The 21,557-nt window shown below is 35.1% G+C and overlaps 1 protein-coding gene across 6 annotated transcripts in view; it reads left to right on the forward strand.

Annotated features, from left to right (window-relative positions):
- The window catches only part of UBR3 (ubiquitin protein ligase E3 component n-recognin 3), a 225,045-nt gene that overhangs the window by 66,631 nt on the left and 136,857 nt on the right, over positions 1-21,557 (forward strand). For all 6 annotated transcript variants that reach the window (XM_027588550.2, XM_027588549.2, XM_027588553.2 and 3 more), the window contains exons 9-18: positions 1,519-1,698; positions 2,259-2,392; positions 8,402-8,488; positions 15,043-15,108; positions 15,200-15,289; positions 16,385-16,513; positions 17,178-17,230; positions 17,332-17,465; positions 17,805-17,890; positions 19,644-19,785. In XM_027588550.2, coding sequence (XP_027444351.1) covers positions 1,519-1,698; positions 2,259-2,392; positions 8,402-8,488; positions 15,043-15,108; positions 15,200-15,289; positions 16,385-16,513; positions 17,178-17,230; positions 17,332-17,465; positions 17,805-17,890; positions 19,644-19,785 — 1,101 coding nt within the window. The remainder of the gene's footprint in view (positions 1-1,518; positions 1,699-2,258; positions 2,393-8,401; positions 8,489-15,042; positions 15,109-15,199; positions 15,290-16,384; positions 16,514-17,177; positions 17,231-17,331; positions 17,466-17,804; positions 17,891-19,643; positions 19,786-21,557) is intronic.

Consider the following 21,557-nt stretch of genomic DNA (forward strand, 5'->3'; position numbering starts at 1 on the left):
AGTAGAAGCCTCTTCACTGATGTGTTTATTTTTATTTTTTTAAATTTTTAAAAAAGATTTTGTTTATTTGAGAGTGAGCTCATGTGCTCGAGAGAGAGAGAGAGAGAGAGAGAGAGAGTGCGTGCGAGAGAGTGCTTATGCACAAGTGGGGGGAAGGACAGAGGAAGAGGGAGAAGCAGACTCCTCGCTGAGCAGGGGCTCAATCCCAGAGCAAGACCCTGAGATCAGGGCCTGAGCAGGAGGCAGACACCCAACTGAGCCACCCAGGCACCCTCACTGATGAGTTTAACAAGTAGATGGTTAGTTGAAAAAGTTGGTTAAAGTGAGGAATCATAAAAAAAAGAGATACATGTATTAAACAGTGCATTTTAACTTAAAATATGGAGATGCTTGTTCATTCTCTAATCTGTTAATTTTGGGCAAAGCATTTTTAAATTATGGTTTCCTTGACTGGAGTTCTCCCTCATCACTTCTGCAAAGCATCATCTGTGATTTCCACTTTCAGTTTCTTTAGATTTAGAACATACAAATCTTTATGAAGCAATCTGAGTGTAAAATTCTAGGTTTTTATGATTTTTCTCTAAGATTTTTTAACATTTTCTTAGGCACTTACTTTTATTGTCTCTCAAAAGCTTATGATCCAGTTTTTGTAATACCTGTCTTTATGTTTCATATTTCATCAGTTTATGTACTTTTAATTTAAATTTTATGATAAAAAGAACAGTTAGCATGCACAGAAACAAAAACAGACTCTGGATAAGTATATATCTTGGCTTATGTACTAGGGAATAGGTTACTAGCTTTGAGCATTCTGTATATTATGGGTATTATTATGTTTTACAGTAGAAATAGCAGGCTCATTTGTCCAGTGAATTAGTTAATTTGGAATAGGTTAAGAGAGCTAATGCATATACGCTCTAACTTCTAATAGTAAAGATTTGTACATACCTAATCTTTCCCTACCCACAATAATTAAACTTTGAGGATTTTTTTTAAAGGCTTAAGAAATTTATTTATATGTGTATCTTTTATTTTGGAACACTGTATTTGCTAAAAAGTTATATTTACATATTCTTTGAGTAGAAGAAAGCAATTATATATCGCTTATATCATACGGATTTGTTGATAAGATGTAATGAGATTAATCTAGGGATAAAAATATTTTATTGATTGGAACTGAAGATATTGCATTATATTGTTAAAATCAAGAAAATAATAAGGTTTTATGAACATATACCTAGTTCAATATCTCATAATATGTTAGACATGTGGTAATAATTATTATAATGATGTACTTAGTGTTGTGTTAATGCTTCATTTAATTCCCTTAAGATATGTGCCTTTTCCCCATTTTGTAGATAGGGAAATTGATTCAGAATCTAAGTAACACACCGTATGTCTGCCTGGAGTTTGAATTTAGAGATCCCTGATTCTAATGTATATAATGTGTATCATTGGTAAAGTTGTTTTTTTTTTTTTTAAGCTTATTTATTACTGGGCTGTGTGTGTCTGTTTTAGATGAAGAAAATAGTTTACATGTGGTAGTGAACTGTGGAGAAGCATTACTGAAGAATAACACTTATTGGCCTCTTGTCAGTGATTTTATTAATATCCTTTCTCATCAAAGTGTGGCTAAGAGATTTTTGGAGGACCATGGTTTGTTAGTTACATGGATGAACTTTGTATCTTTCTTTCAAGGTATGAATTTTACTTTTTTTGTTAATTATTTTAGTTTACAAAATGCCTAATGCAGAACAATCAAATATACTAATTAAGAGATATAGCACATCGTTCAGGTTACATGTGAAATGTCTCATTTTAATTAATATTTGCAAGTACTTTAATGAAGTGTTCATGAAAATATGTCAGAGTTATGAAAAATAGCAAATTATTAAAAAGGAAACAGGAGTGTAAATCCTGCACTTTAAATCATTAATCTTTTCTTCAAGAAAGATTTATAACACTTTCATAAAATTTCAACAAGCATCAGTTAAAATAGTTTTGACTTTCTTATTTAACATATTCAATTATGTTATATAAGAGACAATTCACAAAGTGTTTCTAAGAAAACCTAGTTTGTAAAAACTTCTAAAAGGACTAGATTATTTTACTTTAAATTATTTATTTCTCTACATTTTGTATCACTTATGCCATTTGTGTGCACTGAGTGTTTGGTACTAGGAAGTATTTTACTTGATTTTTAATATGAATACTTGCTTCCATTTGGCAAGGTTTATATCTGCTTTAATTTTTGCAAGGTATGAACTTAAACAAGCGAGAACTAAATGAGCATGTGGAATTTGAGTCTCAGACCTACTATGCTGCCTTTGCTGCTGAACTTGAGGCCTGTGCACAGCCAATGTGGGGGCTCTTATCCCACTGTAAAGTTAGGGTATGTTGAAAATGTTTTTGTTAATTTCTGTCTTTACCTTTAAAAGACTGATTTAAGAAAAAGATTTGTGAGAACATTGATTTATATACTCATATATATTAATGGGCAATGTTTAATTATGAATTCAGCTCTGTGAAAGCTGACCTGAGACGTTAACTATTATTCCTCGGCAAGTTGGAGTTCATTATATTATCACATCCTTGCAGCCTTCCCTTACTGTGAATAGTCTTTGGAGCTTTAGAAGTTTCCACATTTATCTTTATTGCTTCATTTTATCCATTATCAGTTAGTTGCCTGATGCTTCTTGTCTTTTAAGGAATGAGAATAGTTCTTAATAAAGTTTACATTTTTAAGATTCCAAGCACAAAATTAGTATACATTTCATACAACCTACAGTTGTCTGCAAAAGGAATCTTAAGAGTAGCATGGCAGCAACATAAATTCTTATAATTGGGTAAGAAAATGATCACTTGTAATTGCATGGACTTGTGTCTTTGTATACAAATATATATATTTTACTTTTGCATTTTAAAGTATTGGTTTGATGGGTCTCCAGAGTCCTTGGATGATCCAGAAAAATGGGATTTCCTGACCCTACTAAACTAAGAACTTGACTGAGATTTTGCTATATGGATCCCATGAAGACCACTGCCAGCCTATACCAATAAGCATGCTGGACAAGACTTTATAGTGGAAATATTTTAAAGCCTTGGATTCTGAGCTTGGCTCTGCCTTTTTCTACTTACATTGCTTGGTCAACTCATTTAAAACTATTTGATCGTCTCCTTCTTTCTCCTTATTTTTTAGGGAAAAAAAATTGGAAGCAGGACACTAAAGCCTGCCCTTCTTCTCAGGGTTATTATGAGGTCCTCCTCCATATGTTCTTTATTTTATTTTATTTTATTTTTATTTTTAATTTAATTTTATTATGTTGTGTTAATCACCATACATTACATCATTAGTTTTTGATGTAGTGTTCCATGATTCATTGTTTGCATATAACACCCAGTGCTCCATTCAATACGTACTCTCTTTAATACCCATCACCAGGCTAACCCATCCCCCCACCCTCCTCCCCTCTAGAACCCTCAGTTTGTTTCTCAGAGTCCATAGTCTCTAACGGTTTGTCTCCCCCTCCGATTCCCCCCCTTCATTTTTCCTTTCCTACTATCTTTTTTTTTTTTTTAACATATAATGTATTATTTGGTTCAGAGGTACAGGTCTGTGATTCAACAGTCTTGCATAATTTGCAGCGCTCACCATGTTCTTTACATATATGAGTTCCTTTAAGCAGATTTATATTTTCTCTCATGACTTCAGCTATTCTCCAAGTGCATGTGACTTACAACTTTGTTAGTCTAGCCTGGTTCAGATTTCCAACAGCTCTGGTTATTCATGTAGATTTCCTTATAGGTACATGAATTTTCTCAAGCCCCTAACTAACTTACTAATTCATTTGCCCATACTATGTCCTTTATGTCATTTAATGGTGTCTGAAAATACACAGTTATCTAATTACGGAAACTTTCTCTCCTTGCTGTGCCAGTTGTGTTCAACCTGTAATCAGATACCATGAAATTTCTCTTCTGTTCCAGAAAGTCTCCCTACCACTTCTTTCCTGTGTTTTAATTTATTTCTTTATATCTTTAAAATCTGGATTGTTAAGATAATTTAACTGGTTTTACTGCCTCTAAATTCTTCCTACTCTAATCTGTCCCAATACTGAAATTACTTTTCTAAGCTCTGTGCATATCTCTCCTTTGCTTAAAGAAATCATTGAAATTCTCATCTATCTACAGGGCAACATCTGTGTTTCCTATGGAGACATTTAAGATCCTCCTCATAAGCCCTTAACTTGTCTCTCATAATTCATCTTCCATCTATACCCCTCTGTCTATCTCCATGTCTTCACCGGATTGAATACCATTCTTCAACATGTGGTGTCCTCTCTTGATTCCTGTGCTTTTGTTCAAACTAGTCCCTTTTTTGGCTTATGGTCTCTCATTCTTTGTTTATTTTTACATGAGAATCATCTTGGAAGCTTTAAGAATACATGTGCCTTAGCCCCACTGTCAGCGATTTGATTTTGATTTATTTGATGTGCAGAAGGACCTTTGCAGTGATTCTAATCAGAGTGAAGAACCACTAGTGTTAGCTCTTCAGAAATGCTACTCAGCTGATATGTAATCTGCTCAATGAAGTTCTTTCAGTCAGGTTTATGATTCTAGTTTCAGTGTTTCCATAGTACTTTGTTTAATTCCCGCTGTAGCATTTATAAAGAAAACTGTCATATGAGCTTCATTTGTTCATTCACTAAGAAAAAAATTTGTTGAATGCTATTCTTATACCAGACACTATCTAGAAACTATCTAGATGCGTGGGTTTTGGGTGTTGAACCAAATAGACACGGTTCTTGTTCTCGTGGGGCAGTCTGATGGGGGGAGATAGAGGTTAAGTAGGTAAACACAGATTCATTTTGTAAGTGCTCTATAGGAAAATAACAGGTTGCTGTGAGAGTAAGGAGTGTGGGGACCACTTTGTCTTGTGCTCAAAAGAGAAGTCAGGCTGAAGGTTATAAATTTTAGACCTTGGTAATGTAAATGGTATTTATCACCAGTGGGTGGGATGAGATCAAGTAGGGAGAGAAGTGGACCCTGAAGAATGACTAACATTGTGACATCAGAGATAAGGGTGCGGGAGAAAAACCAGAGGAACTCAGTATCCCATAAGCCAACAAAAGATAGCAATGCAGCAGGGAGGTTGATATGTTAATATGAAAAGATCAGTATTTTAGGAGGATTATTCTGACAACTGTGTTTAGGATGAATTTGGATTATGAAGTTGGGGTTATGTTTATCTCTGATAATGAGAACCCATTGTTTCTAGGCAGTAGTTTAATTTTTAGCTTTGAAGGCCAGGATTGCAGTGTGTTATGGTTCCCTTAACATAAGAAGTGAAGAGAATCGAGAAAACAAGTTCATATTGTCCTCATAGAATCTGAGAGAGTAGTTTCTCAGTTACGGGAGTATTAAGTTTCTAAGTAAGACATTCTCTTGATGAGCACCCACATTCTGCCAGATGTTGTTCTTCACACTATATTCTTTGCATTATATTCTTACCTAGTCCTCATTGCATCTCTTATAAAGTAGATAGTATCATCTCTTTCTTTCAGAAGTTAAATAACTTGCCCAAGTTCACACAGCTATTAAGTAGAAGCTGAGTTTGAAAACAAATCCATTTGATTTCAGAACTTGTGCTCTTTCCCACTTTGCTGTAATTGTCTGTTAAAAGCAAGAATGTCTAGAGCTTTTTAGTAGGACTGTTGTTGGGTTTTAGAAATGTAAGCTAGAAGAAAGACTATTAAAGTAAAAAATTAGCTATTTCGTTATTTCTGTTCTCTAATTGTAAGATATAAAACTAAAGGATTAACAATAAAAAGAACTTCACCCGATAGCTTACTTTCTTTGTACGATAGCTCTAAATGCTGTTTGGTTCTTGAAAATGTTAGGGGCTAATTAAACAATACTAGATTGATAACAGATAGATTGGATAAAGCGATGGCACATTTCCAGAATCTTTAACTAGTTTTTGCCTTCCCAACAGAACAAATAAGCTGTAAAATCTCCATCTAGTGGCATCTTTAGGTTACTGCAGACTGGACGGAAGTGGTCTGGCCCTGACCCTTTGTAGCACGTAACCGCTTGTCACACATAGTACCAGACGATGACACAGAGCATTTTACAAACATTATTTCATTTGCTTCCTTCACAGTGGTAGATAGTATTGTGTCCATTTATGTCCATTTTTACGTATGGATAAAGAGACTGAAAAGGTTTTAAAACTAGTAACTCAACATGCACACTGCATTTTTTTGGGTGGGTGTGTTAGTGGTGGGAGATGGCAGAGAGATGATCTGGACATGATTATTAAATATGCTGTATTTAGGAATGGAATTAATTGGTCACCTTTTTAAAGGCTCTTGATACATGCTTTGCAAATTTTTCTCCAGAAGGGTCGTATCAGTTTATACTTATACCAAGAGGGTATTATGATACACCTTTGCTCAAACTCTTGATAAAATGGGAGCACATTTGATTTTAAATGTTTCTTTATCTGTGACTTATCTGCCACTTTAGTTTGGTTATGACACATTATTTATGGTAACTTAAAAGTGCCATTAAATTTTTTTCAGTAAGAAGTAAGGAAACATAATGTATAAAATATTTTTATAAAGATAAATTTCATATAGGATAGATTAAAACAGAGTGAAACTGTTGGCAAGGAAATTAGATAAGTGATATTTGGTCTGGATGGTAGTGGACATAAGAGTGGACCTACATGATAATATTAAGGAAGAATTAACAGTACAGCAGACTGAGCAGGGTGAAGGAGAAGGCAGCAATGGGAGACTTTTAGCTTTCTTTAAAGGCACAGTAATTTATATATGTAGCTAAAGATTTTAACCTACTTGACTTTGATGCTACCTGCACTTTTATTATACATTAAGGCCCCAAAATGTCTTTAAAAAACTTTTTTTATTGATTTCAAATTTATACAACCTAAAATTCTATATTTTAACCATTTTAAAGTATTCAGTTCAGTCTTGTAGTATATTCACAAAGTTGTGCAGCTGATACCACAAATTCCCCAGTAATCACCCTTCCCCTAAAGAAACCTCATACCTCCAGTCCCAACCTCCTCTTATTCCCTGGAAACCACTGATCTCCCATCTGTCTCTATGAATTTCCCTAATCTAGACATTTCATATAAGTGGAATCATACAATATATGGCCTTTTGTGTTTGTCTTCTTTCACTTAGCATAATGTTTTCATGGTTCAACTATGGGCATGTATCATTTCTTTTCATAGCCAAGTAGTAATCCATTACACAGATATACCACATTCTACCTGTCCATTCATGGGTCAGTGCCATTTTTTAGTTACTGTGGATAATGCTGCTGTGAACATTTGTATGTAAGTTTTTGTGTGAATGTATGTTTTTAATTCTCTTGGGTATATGAGAGTAGAATTGTTTGGTCATATGGTAACTCTGTGTTTAACGTCAAAGTGGCTTTGCCATTTTGCATTTCCACCAGCAATGTATGAGAATTCCAGTTTCTCCACATCCTTGCCAACACTTTTTATTTTGTATTTAAAAAATTAGAGCCTTCCTAAAAGGTATGAAGTGATATCTTATTGTGGCTTTGATTTGCATTTTCCTAATGACTGATAGTGTTGAACATCTGTTCATGTGCTTATTAGCCATTTGTAGATCTTCTTTGGAGAAATGTCTATTCAGATCCTTTGCCCATTATTATTATTATTTTTTAAAGAGAGGCTGTCATGATTTATTTTGCCGTTTAACTTAGTAGTTGCCTATTTCAGTGGATCCATTTCTCCATAAAACATTATAACTTTCTTTCATAGTACCTTTGAGTGGTACAAACTTATCTCTTCTTAGCAAGCTAAGATATTCACAGGCTGCTCATAGTACTTAAATGTTCTGTGCGCCTTTTTTTTGTCTGTTTGTTTTTATTTTTTACTGTGGCAAATATGCATAATATAAAATTTCATTTTTAGGTGTGCAGTTCATTGACATTAAGTACATTCTCAGTGTTGGGCAGCCATCACCACCATTCATCTCCTAAGATGTTTTCCTCATCCCCAAAGAAACTGTACTCATTAAACAGTAAATGTTAAGGAACTTATAATATTTTTGAAATCTCCTTGAATGGAATTTGATATGCATCACATAAAACTATTTCAGCTTTGATTCATTTTCAAGAATATATTATATCAAACATAGCATGCTGTGTTTTTTGATTTTCCTAATTGTCTCTGGTCATTACTGTTAATTTGTGAAAGGATTTCTTAAAATGGCAAATGTGGTTATTTTGATAATATATATATTTTACCATTATATATATAATTTTTATGTATTACATATAATTTGAAGTTGAAAATATACATATTTATATAGTGTAAAATTTGTATAACTTATTATTTTAGGAAACTCAAGAATACACCCGAAATGTTGTTAGATATTGCCTTGAAGCTCTTCAAGACTGGTTTGATGCTATTAACTTCGTAGATGAGGTATGTATATTTTTGACATATATAAAGGCACTTAAAAAAAGTGTTAGATCTCATTTAACACTGAAAATAATGAATATCTTTTCATGGGATAAGGGAAAGAAGTCAGAATGAGGATAATACCATTAGGTTTAAAAAAGGAGAGGTGGAAGATCAGTTCTTTGACATTTAGGAGATTCTGAAGTGTACTAATCATACTTGCTTATTTCCTAGAGAAGGGCGTAATTTCTTTTTCTGTTAAGTGTATATGTCTCCATATTTCTCAGGAGTAAAAATTAGTTTCATTTGGAGAGGTTAAAGTGACAGTGCAAATGTGACTAGGATAGGGGAGATTAAGGGAAAGGGTGTTACATCTTCATTAATGGTCAGTGTTCTCCTGTGGGCTTGAACAAAGGTGATTGTTATTAATAATGAGCTAAGAAGAGTTGGCACAGAACATACCTTATATGAATTAAACAAGGGCTTGCTTGTAATTAGTCAGCCAAGTTTCCTATCAGAAGCCCCTTTTATTTCTCTTATAAAGTGGGTTCATAATATGCCATATGTCTAAGGACCATGTTTCAGACAACTCCAACTCCCCCATCTGATTTCTGAATCCTGGGCAGATGGAACTCCTGCTGTCTTTTTGTGTGTGTGTGTATGTGTGGGTGGGGGGGAATTTTTCTTTCTTTCTTTTTCTTTGCCTTTCTTTTAAAAGATTTTTTTTGATACAATCACAAACTTACTGAAAATTTGGAAGTGGAGTACCAAGAACTTTGTTTTCTTGAACCATTTGACTTGATGCCCATTACTCCCAAATACTTTAGTGTGTATTTCCTACAAACAAGGTATACAACCAGATACAACTATAAAAATTAGGAAGTTAATGTTAATATATTGTTACTGTCCAATCCTTAGAGTTCCTTCATGTTTTATAAATTGTCCAGTGTTGTTCTTTATAGCAAAAGCATCCTATTCTGAATCCAGGGTTGCATTTAGTCATCATGTCTCTAGTCTCCGTCTGGTACGGTTTCTTATTTTGTAGAGTACAGCTAACTCAGTTAGGTTGTAGAACACCCCTCAGTCTGGGTTTTTCCCATGAGTAGACTGAGATTATGCCTCCATACTTTCAACCTGTTTTATTCCTTCTTTGCCCCTCTAGGATTAGTCACTCAGCTGGAGTTTCTCTCATTTCAGTTCTTATTGGTACTTGAAACTTAGGAGGTATTGTTGAAATAGTAACATCACTTAGACAACACTTTGAAGAAGGGGAAAACTCTCTTACAAACAGAGGGTTATATAGTATTTTAACATGAAATTAATGATTGAACTCAGGGGTGGAGTTAAGGACAGTTAGAATCATGTATCGTATATAGAGCAGCTGAACTCAAGGAAATAGTAGATTTGGTTTTCACACAGAAGTATTTTAGGAATTTATTGAGTATTATAAAGAATATAAATTTTTAATAGAAGAGAAAAGTATAGAACTTAAGGAATCACACAGTATGTTTTTTATGGTATTTTCACTTTTTGTTTCCTTTTTTTTTTCTTTTAAAGATTTTATTTATTTGACAGAGGGAGAGACAGCAAGAGAGAGAGCACAAGCAGGGGGAGGGGCAGGCAGAGGGAGAAGCAGGCTTCCTGCGGAGCAGGGAGCCTGATGCGGGCCTCGATCCCAGGACCCTGGGATCATGACCTGAGCCGAAGGCAGACGCTTAACAACTGAGCCACCCAGGCACCCCTAAAGTTTTTTGTTTCTTAAGGTGCTTTGACATATTTGTTCCTCAAAACAACCCTGTGAAGTAGAGAAGGTATCATCCCCCTCTTTTTCTTGTAGATGTAAAATGGAGATGCAAAGATATTAAATGACTTGCCTATAGTTACATACAAATTACTGGTAGTTCTGAGTCTAGAACCCACATCTCTTAATTCCTTGTCTGGTAGTATTTCTTTTGCTTTTTCTTAAAGATTTTATTTATTTGAGAAAGAGAGAGAGGGAGGGAGAGAGAAAGAGAGCAGGGGGTAGGGAGGAACGGGGAGAGAGGAATAAACAGACTCCCCACTGAGTGTGGAGCCTGATGCAGGGCTCAGTCCCAGGACCCTGAGATCACAACCTGAGCTGAAATAAAGAGTTGGATGCTCAACCAGCTGAGTCACCCAGGTGCCCCTTGTCTGGTGGTATTTCAGTGGTGCAGGCTGTGTTCAGTGGAAAGAGCTGTAGAGTCAAGCAGACCCAAGTATAAATTGTGGCTCTGCCACAAACCAACTAGCTGTGTGATCTTAGACTTTTTTTTTTTAAGATTTTATTTTTATTTATTTATTTGGGGGGGGGAGAGAGAGAAAGAGAGAGAAAGAGAGCAAGGGGCAGAGGGGGAGGGAGAGAGAGAATCCTAAGCAGACTCCCTGCCAAGTGTGAAGCTGAACGTGGGGCCCAATCCCATGACCCCGAGATCATGACCCCAGCCGAAACCAAGAGTTGGGCATGCAACCGACTAAGCCACCCACGTGCCCCTTAGACAGGTTTTTAAAAATTATTTTATTTTTAATTTTTTTTTTAGCATTGCTGAATCCATCCCCTCATCTGTTTATTGAAGATAGTAATATTAGCCAATGTGGATTGACTACGAGGCACATGTTACATTTGTGATAAATATTTCTTTTACCATCCTTGTGAGTGGATATCAGAAGTTATTGGGGTAATCTAGCACAGATTAAATAAATATCTTTTGAACTGAATTAAGCAAAATCAAACAGTCATATTAGAAACAAAGGATAGAATAAATTTTCCAATAATGTAGGCCATTTAAGAAACCTCAAATACATGAATATCATGTAGGGCAATGATTATGAGTATGTGGCAGGGTAGTTTGACTGGAGTTCTTTGATAAGAGGGAAGGTAGAACATGTGTTCATCCAGCAAATATTTATTGAATGTTTGCTACTTAAAAAACACTGGAGATAGTGATGAAACAGTCCCTAATTTAAGGAAATGGGAGAAGGTAAATGGTTAATATGATTCCAGTGCTTCTGTAAAGTTGTGACCAGGTACTATGGGGGAGAATAGAGTGTAGTATCTGATCTAGCTTGAAGGATTTAGGAAATGTTTCCTAGTAGAGATGTCATTTGAGCCAAGTCTTAAAGATATGCTAATTCATTGGGAGAAGAGATAGTAGTATTTGAGGCAGAGGGCGCAGCATAAAGGCACAGAAGGTTGGTGGGTTAGGGATACTACTTGTGGTGCATGAGTTTATGTGACAGGAGATGAGGCTGGAGAGGTAAGCTGTCTTCTCAAGGGTTAAAAGGTTATCAGGAGATTAGAACTATAGGGAGCCATTAAAAGATTGTGAATGGAGGAAGTACAAGACTTAATTAATGTTTTGGGAAGATCACCTCCTGGCAACATATAGAGGTTTAAATAGAGAGACGTGTTACTTAAGGTTCTTTTGAATGCAAGGAAAAAACATTCTTGAGGCAGCTTAATTTAGAGAGGCCTAATTTCTTATGAGTGCAGAGGGGTATCTCAGGGATCTTATGGCAGCTGGACCTCAGGAACTGAGTGGAAAGCTGAACAGGAGCTCCTGTCTTTGGCCTTTGCTTTGCCTTACGTACCTCATTTTTTCTTCCCCCACTGTATGTTGGCTTTCTGTGTTTCTTTGCCTATGTGATGAAATGTTACCTTCCTACAGTTGCCTAACGTTACAATTTCAAGCATACTCCGAGATTCTAAGGATGTCTCTGAATCCAATGTCGTTTTTTTTTTTAATAAAATTTTTGAAGATTTATTTATTTAAGAGAGAGTAAGCGAGCACACGAGCTGGGGGAGAGGAAGAGGGAGAGAGAATCCTCAAGCAGACTCCCTACTGAGCAGGAGTCTGACATAGGGCTTGATCTCACAACCCTGAGACCATGATCTGAGCTGAAATCAAGAGTTGGATGCTTAACGAACTGAGCTACTCAGATGCCCCCCAACGTGAAGTTTTTAAGAGAAAAACTTATTTCTTACTGTCCAGGTTGGGTTAGATATCTCCTGCTCTGATTCCAGTTAGATGTGGCTATTATAAACTTGACTGTCAGGCTCCATTCTGTGTGTGTGTGTGTGTGTGTGTGTGTGTGTGTGTGTGTGTGTGTGTGTGTGTGTGTGTGTGTGTGTGTGTGTGTGTGTGTGTGTGTGAGAGAGAGAGAGAGAGAGAGAGAGAGAGAGAGAGACAGAGACAGAGAGAGAGAAGAGAGTTTGGGAGATGGAGTAGGGAGGGATGTTCTGAGAAGATGGGGAGAATTGTGAGCTAGGCATATACCACAAAGGTGTCTCACAGAGAGTAAGAATAGAAGCAGGGGCTACCACTGAAATCTAGGCACTAAATATTGAGGGCCTGAGCTGAGGTTAGTTAGGGGCAGTGTGGAAACAGAGAAGGAAGTAGATTTAAGAAAATCTAATAAACATGATTTGGTGGCTCATGAGATGTTGGAGCCCTGTGAGAAGGAAGGAATCTACATTTCAGATTTGAATTACTAGGAATTTGGTGAAGAAACATTGAGGAGGATTGAGTTTTAGGACAAAGTAGCTGAGTTTAGTTTGCACCCACAGTATTTGTGGTTTGCATGGGATATTAAGTGATGATGTTCAGTAGGCACTTGAATGTAAGGTTTGGAATTCAAGGGTGAGACTTCTCCTGAGATTTGGGAGTCATCTTGGTAGAGTTGGCAGTCAAAGCTGTGAATCTGGATAAAGTCACCTAGAAGGAGAAGAGTAGAAAGCTGAGAATGGCATCTGACGACCACCAGTTTATACGGAAGCAGTGGAAGAAGAGTTTAGCCAGTGGCTAATCTGTGACATTAGAAAAGGAGGGATTATGGAATGTAACACTGAAGAAGAGTGTGAATTTAGGAAATGTTAAAGCCTTGAAAGACAAGATAGAGTCCATGACTTTGTAGTTCATAGCACTGTGTGTTGGGTACTATGTTAAAGATAATCCTGCTGCGTATTATCTCTGCTTTACAGGTCAGGCATTTAGGTGCAGAGAGTTTAAGTAACTTGCTCACAGCTTATAGCTAGAGGTGGCAGAGTCAGGGTTTGAACTCATGCAAATCTAGAGAGTCTTTTCTTAACCACTGTCCTTAATGCTTCAGAGGAAATTGAGGGAGATTCTGATTTAGCTAGTTAGTATAGAATATGTTACTCAAATGATTACAGTAATGTGGAAACAAACTTATTTTTAATTGTAAAATAAGCATAACATAAAATTTGCCATCAACCATTTTAAAGTATATAATCCAGTAGTGGTAAGTATATTCACATTGTTCTGCAGCCAATCTCCAGAACTTTTCATTTTTCAAAACTGTAACTCCTCATTTTCCTTTCCCTTCCAGCCCCTGACAACTACCATTATATTTTCTGTCTCCTTGATTTTGACTATTCTGTGTACTCCATATAAGTGGACTCATATAGTATTTGTCTTTTTGACTGACTTATTTCACTTAGCATAATGTCCTCGAGTTTCTTACATGTTGTTGCATATATCAGAAATTCCTTCCTTTTTGTGGAAGGCAAACTTTTATTTATTAGAACAAATTTCTAAGCCATTTATTCACATGTTGAGGAGGATGTTATTATATTTGTTTTGAAAAAAACTCAGGGATGGTGATATATTGCAACTCTTTAAAACTGTATTATAACTTTATACCAATATTACATTAGCATACTTGAATGTTCTATAAAGTTTTTTTATTTTATCGAGAAAATATTTGTAAAAGCATTTAAAAACAAATAATACTTTTTTAATTTTTAATTTTTCTTATTTGTTTAAGAAGGACAGTTGTGGTATAGTTTTGCCTTATAGTGATAGAATGATCCATGGGATTTGTAGATTTAAAATACAATTTTTTTATAATATTCACAAGAATGCCAAAGTTCCTTGATACATACAGTATTAAGCTTTCTTATGGAGGGTCTGTGTTCAGTGCCAGTGTGGGGAGCATCTTACCCAGCTTGTGAAGGAACATAGGCAAGCCCTTCACCTGTACCTCACTTTAGGACTGTGATCAGAGCTTCTTACCAGTCTGAATATAGCAGTGGAGCCCAGACTGTCTCTTCAGTTCCCTATTGTTAACTTTAGGAAGTTATTTAAGTTTCCAAGCTTGAATTTCCCTACTTATAGAATGAGAACATTAATAGTTTCTACTCCATAGGGTTCTTCTGAGGATTAAATGAGGTAATGTGAATAAGGTCAGCTGTGATTATTGTTCTGATCACTATCATCATGTTTGGTATGCATGCATTTGAAGATTCCCAAGTAGGCTACTGTAAAGGGAGATCTCTTCCATCCCTTGTTATGTGCTAGATGCTTCAGAGGACTCATGGTTGAGTAGTATATAATTTCCGCCTTCAGAAATTTGCATTTAGACATTTAAAATGGAATTAATTTTATTTGTACAGTGGTTTTTTAAAGCTGAACCTTCTTAAAGTTTTGATTAAAAAGGTATAGGAATAAATCAAGGTAAAAGTGTGGTTTTAGCATTTTGAAACCTTCTTTGAACTTCTGTAAAACATTCTTTGACTTGTGGATTTTGTTTTATTCCAGCCAGCACCTAACCAAGTCACTTTTCATCTGCCCCTTCATCGTTACTATGCTATGTTTTTGAGTAAGGTAAGACTATCGTCCAACAATTCTGTTTTTTTTTTTTTAATATTGGGAATTAAGTATTGAATTAGTAACTTTTTTTCCCCATAATTTTTAGGCTGTGAAGTGTCAAGAACTAGATTTGGATTCTGTTTTACCTGATCAGGAAATGTTAATGAAACTAATGATTCACCCACTCCAAATTCAAGTATGTATTCAGGCTTTTAAAAAGTTTTTAATTGAATTTCTTGGTTACATGGTTCTTTATTTTATTTTTATGCCTTAAATTTACATTGTTGTTACAGCCAAAATGTTTGGAAAGTTTTTTTTAAACTTAAGTATTTTTGCTAGATTATATTTTGGTCTTTTTTTGTTCTGTGAGACTTCCATTTAGTTATAATTTCCCCAGGAATTCTTTTCACTGTATTTACTTATAGGGAAGTTTTTTTTAACATTTTTTAACAGTTTAGCACTGTTTTGAGAGTCAGGAGACCCAACAGATTTCTAGCATTAGTACTACATCAATTTAATTACCCGTGTTGTTTGGGGTAACATACCTACTTGATTCTTAGTTTCCGCATCTGGAAAATGAGAGGAGAGAAAAGAGGATTTTTGTGCATAAACACTATGGTTACTTTCAGTTCTAATACTATAATTTTGTGGGCCAACCTTTTATGTATAGTAGAGGGACTTGCACTTCAATTTGTTTTTCCTGGCACTCTTAGGTTTGTTAATCATCACTGAAGTTTAACACTGGGGGTTAGGAACAAGTAAGAGATGAAGTTGTGACTGTGCTTAGTTTTAGTTGATACAGGACACAAATACATGAAGAATTAAACATTAATGTTATAAAACATTCTAATCTTACCTTCTCTTACCTGCTAATTATTTGAAAAATGACTAGTTTGGAACAATCAGCTTTGTTTTATGCTTATTCCTGTGTTTCTTTAAGCATTATGTAACTTTTTTCTTGCCGAGGAAAGAGTTAAATATAAGTAGCATTGATTCCTCATGAAAGACTTCATTGAAAATTGTTAATAAATGTTTCCAGGAATCATCATGGAAAACTAACTCATGTATAAACTCCAAAAGAAGGGATTGTATAAAGCATAATGAGCATTTAAGAATTTCAAAAGATGTATTTGAATTGAATATTTTAAACTAACATGGGGCAGAATGTCAGGCTCATGCTATGATCAAGTTATAAGATATTTTGAAATGATTGTTCAGTATAACATGTTTTTCATAAAGATTTAATTTAGAAGACTTCTTTGTCTAATTTACTTAATTTTTGTTTTACTAGGCAAGTCTTGCTGAAATCCACAGCAATATGTGGGTAAGAAATGGTCTACAAATCAAAGGACAAGCTATGACCTATGTCCAGTCTCATTTCTGTAATTCCATGATTGACCCTGACATTTACTTACTACAGGTAAGCCAACTTGATAATGCAGATATTGTGCTTTAGAAGTGTCTCATTTGTACTCACGGGATTTAGTTTATAGAGGTGACTCAGTGACGACACAAAGAGGTCATTGCTATTGAAAGAATTTATTACTTAAATTTCCCAAGAGAAGGAGGCATGTAGTGCCACACAGAGCCACAGGGGAAGCATCAGATTTTGGTCAAGAGGTAACAGCAGGAGCAAGGGGAAATCCTAGAGCAGAACCTTTTTTGGCATTTGCATAGGAAGGGCAAGACAGGGCAGGGGAAACAGTTTAGGATTGGTTAGTTTGAATAATTCTGGTGGACTTTGGGGCATCAGGGCTGTCACCATCTATCTGGTACCTGGCCCTGGGTTGGTTTAGGGCAGGGGGAATATTGACTTGGTGTGTGCGAGTTAGGTAAAGGGGGTGATTGACTTGCCTGTAAGAGGTTTACTTCTAGGTAATTGTTTACTGTCTTTAGGAATATCTTGAGGAATATTTACGTTTTTAGGTAGACCAGAGAGGGTGGTCTCTCCCCATGTCTATAAGCACCCCCCCATGTCAAAACATCATAAGATACAGAACACAAACAAACCAACCACATGATTAATATAAGAAATAAAGCAATATTGAGAAATAAAGTCTGTTTTTTTTTTTTGTCTTTTAAAGGTTTGTGCTTCTAGACTTGACCCGGATTATTTTATTTCATCTGTCTTTGAAAGGTAAGCATAATTTATTAAGGCAGGTATTAGGAAGTATTTGGAATTTAAGTTGATTTTGTTTTAACTTAAAAAAAATCTGTCTCAAATATTTCTTATTATAGATTTAAGGTAGTGGATTTGTTGACAATGGCGTCACAACATCAAAACACAGTACTTGATGCAGAGCATGAGAGATCGATGTTAGAAGGCGCTCTTACATTTCTTGTGATTCTTTTAAGTCTTCGTTTACATTTAGGTAAAAAGCACTCATACTAATGCTTGGGTATTAACTCTTCTCCCTTTCCTCCCCTCTCCCTGTGGTAGTAACTGGCTTATGGAAAAAAGAAAAGGATTTGGATATATTTAAACATTGTTTCAAACTCCTTTGAGAATATCCTTTAAAAAACCCTTTACTTAAGGGAGCTGCAAACAGTAGGTTAGTTAAACTGGTTATATTTGGGGCATTGCAGTCTTTGCTCTTTAATTTTTGAAGCATCTCATTTTTGGTAAAACAGCTTAATAAAAAGTGTGGTAAGTTGTTTCTTTATAATTTATATATATTCAGATTTATTAATTTTCTTTTTAATTGTTTTAGGGATGTCTGATGATGAGATTCTCAGAGCAGAGATGGTAGCCCAGTTGTGTATGAATGACAGGACACATAGTTCATTGCTGGACCTCATATCCTTTTAAAAGTTTAATTTTTTTGTTAAATATAGGACTAAACAATAATTTGTACAGATTAAGGATGTATCACTTTTGTGATTAAAAAACATTTTTAGAGTTGAAAAATAGTTTGGAAAAAGAACTTCAATTGTTTGTTCAACTGTGTGTTCAGGGCTAGTGGCAGATGTTTTTGCCTCATTTTTACCTCTCTGGGAGTTCTTAATGGCCTGGTTAGACTTCAGAACTGATGGCTCTGGGCACTCAAGGATCTGCCCTTCTAGGACAGCATTCGTGAAAGGAACCTGGACACTTTGTAAAAGGCAGCTAGGTCTACTTTATCTGTATACCTACGTTGGAATTAATGGCTAAAATTTAAATGTATACCTTATAATTATTACCAGGGTTTTAAACATTTTAAGGACTTTTTTCCTTAGAATTAAGTCTTTTTTTTTTTTTTAAAGATTTTATTTATTTGAGAGAGACAGGGAGAGAGAGAGAATGAGTGGGGGCAGGGGCAGAGGGAGAGGGAGAAGTAGGCTTCCCAATGAGCAGGGAGTCCTATGCGGGGCTCAGTTCCAGGACCCTGGGTTTGACCTGAGCTGAAGGCAGACGCTTACCCACTTGAGCCACCCAGGCATCCCTTAGAATTTAGTCTTAAACCAAGAGGTATTTTTTAATTTTTTTTTTTTATTTAAAGACTTTATTTATTTGACTGAAAGAGAGAGCACAAGCAGGGGAAGCGGCAGGCTCCCCCACAGAGTAGGGAGGACGATGTGGGGCTCCATCCCAGGACCCTGGGATCATGGCCTGAGACCGAAGGCAGTTGCTTAACCAACTGAGCCACCCAGGCGCCCCAAACCAAGAGGTTTTTAAGGGCAAAGACTATATCGTCTATAAACTTTAAAAACTTACGGTTTTTAGTGTAGGACAGAGCATACAATATACACTTTATTATTTTTTAAGTTATTAATATAATTTTAGACAAAGATTGTGTTATTTTGTGATAAGAATTTATTTTGTAAATTTTGGATGAAATTTGCTTTGTATATTATGAATATGTTTGGAATAATTGGCTAAAATTTTGTGAAATAACTCCTATGGAATGCCTATTTGATAACCTTGAAGATTTTCATAAGCAACATCAATTTGATATTATTTGATGATTTCATTCAACTATTATATAATGTGTATTAGTGCTGTAACTGAGCAAAAGCATTCTTCTGTAACTTTGAATTAAAAAAATTAATTGGTTAATTGATATGAAATCAGTGGAAAAGGATCTTTGTGGTGTTTTGGTTACCTTTGTAAAAATTTGTTTAGCATCTTTTTCTTTTTTCTTGGAGAATGATGAAATTTTGTGTTTTTGGAAAAATAATCTTTGCTCATAAAAATCTTGGCTAGTTTTTAGCATACTGTTTTTGATTCTCTAAAGGAAGGTATAACATTATTTGTAAAATGAAAATGGAGATAATTTTAAAAAACTTTTTTCATTTCCTGAAATTTGGGTAATTTTGGGGGAAATAAACTTGGGAACTACTTTAGCATTTTATTTATTAATAGGCTTCTAGATTTAAAAATATTTTAAAAATTCACAATTAATAGAAAATTATTGAACTCTTGTATTATATAGCCCTCTTGTGGCCAATTTTATATATTACAGCCAATTATTCTGTTTTAGCAAAAGTAGTTAGAAACTAGAGTACTTTGGTAATTTTATAATTAAAAGCTGGCTTTTAGGCATTATTTTTTTTCTTGACACATACATCATATTCCAGAAAATCCAAATCCCAAAAGTGGCATTATTCCAGGCAGTTATAGCTTTGAATCAGTTTTATCAGCTGTAGCTGATTTTAAGGCTCCCGTTTTTGAACCTGGAGGTTCTATGCAGCAAGGCATGTATACTCCTAAAGGTACGTTTATATACATTAACATATTCTTTCAGAATTGGCTTTCTGAATGTGAGTTGTTGTGTACACTAGAAGAAAATGTTTTTATGTATTCAGGTTTGAGTTTTTAATGGTATACAGTGATATTGCTTCCACTTATTTACAAATCTATGGTTTTATGTTACAGTAAACCATCTTAGATGACTCTGAATTAGAAAAGGAACTTTATATAAATTCTAGTTCATTTTATAAGTGAATCAACTGTAAATGAACCAGAAATTATAAAACTATATATTTAAAATTTTTAAAAATATATTTACTCTCTAAATTTGATTTTGAAATAGTTCTCACTTCCCCAAATTTAACTTGAAACAGTTAAAATTAAAATCTGTATAGAATATTGATTATCTTTTTTTACATTTTTTTCCTTAAGTGGTTGGTTTTGCAAGGTTTTCTCCCTGGCTTTGTAGAGACATGCTTGACAAGAGCCAGAAGTAGGTGAAGTCTTCATTCACCATCTTGTCTTTTTCACTTCACATGTTCACTAATCTAAGCTAAAATTTTGAAGGAAGCACTTACATGCTTCTTGACTTCCTCAAGACGCTTTGTCTAAGTGAAAAACTGATGCCCACATTGAAGTTGTAAATAGCACATCCTGTGTTTGGCAGAACACAGCAGAATAAGCCTGATCATGGGGGATTTTTCCAGGAGTTCGCAAGGGTGATCCAGAGTCTCTGGTTGCAGTGTGTATTCCATTAAAGGAAAAGCACAGTGTTTCTTTATTGTAGAGAATACTTTCTATCTAAAGTTTAAAGTTTAGATGAATTTTTGAAGTGGAGGAGCATTCTGGTGTAGTACACTGCTTAAGTAGGGTGTAATGTGAGGATTACCTCTGTCATACTCACTTGTGGTCCTTATTAATAGCATGGGTTTCTATGCCTCAGCCCCAATCTGCTCTCATCAGGATCTCTGGGGATAGATTCTGAATATCTGCTTTTTTTTTTTTAACATGCTCTATAACATGATTGTCATGCACAGTAAAGTTTGAGACACTGAGATGGAGCATTGAGCTTTTGAAGATTGGAGTCAAGAAACTAGTTTTCCATATTCAAATACAGTATTGAATTGTGTTAGCTAGTTTGTGTGATATTGAGAAGAGCAGTTTCTTAGCTCTGGATTTGGCTTCTTATTTGTAAAAAGAGAGAGTTGGAATAGATGAGAGTTTTTAAGCGTTTTGGGGAACTAAACCTTAAGTAAATCTGTTGTACAAAACCCATGAAAGCAGACCTGCTCTTGTAAATGTGGGTGTTGATAGTGGACATTGTTTCTCATCTGTTTTATCATCTCCTTGCTCCTGAAGTGGCCCCAGTTAAACTTCTGTCAGAATCCACAGAACACTAACGTCTGCTAGACTAGTTAATCGCTAAAGTTTTCTTCTATTGCTATGGTTTTATAATTCTGATAAAAGCATTGGCATTTTAATTGTACAAATTAATAGATTTAAAAATGAAGGACAAGAAATGATAATAGAAATAATAACAAAGGTCTTTGTCTTTGTGAAGGCCTATCTTAAGGATCTTAAGTCATACTTATGAGAGATACTTTAAGATGAATGAATGGTCTGTTACATGAAAATAGGGACAATTGTTAATAGTTTCTTGTGCCAGGAAGTTGAAATTACAGATGTGTAGAGAGAAACTTAAGCTTCGTACTGTTTTCAGATATTAAGAATTTTGCTAGAATGAGATGGGGAAAAAAATTAATCTAGGCAAGATGTGCTCTTGAGGCAGTGGTTT

This window comes from Zalophus californianus, chromosome 3 (genome assembly GCF_009762305.2).
Source record: "Zalophus californianus isolate mZalCal1 chromosome 3, mZalCal1.pri.v2, whole genome shotgun sequence".
In the NCBI taxonomy this organism is placed as follows: Eukaryota; Metazoa; Chordata; class Mammalia; order Carnivora; family Otariidae; genus Zalophus; species Zalophus californianus.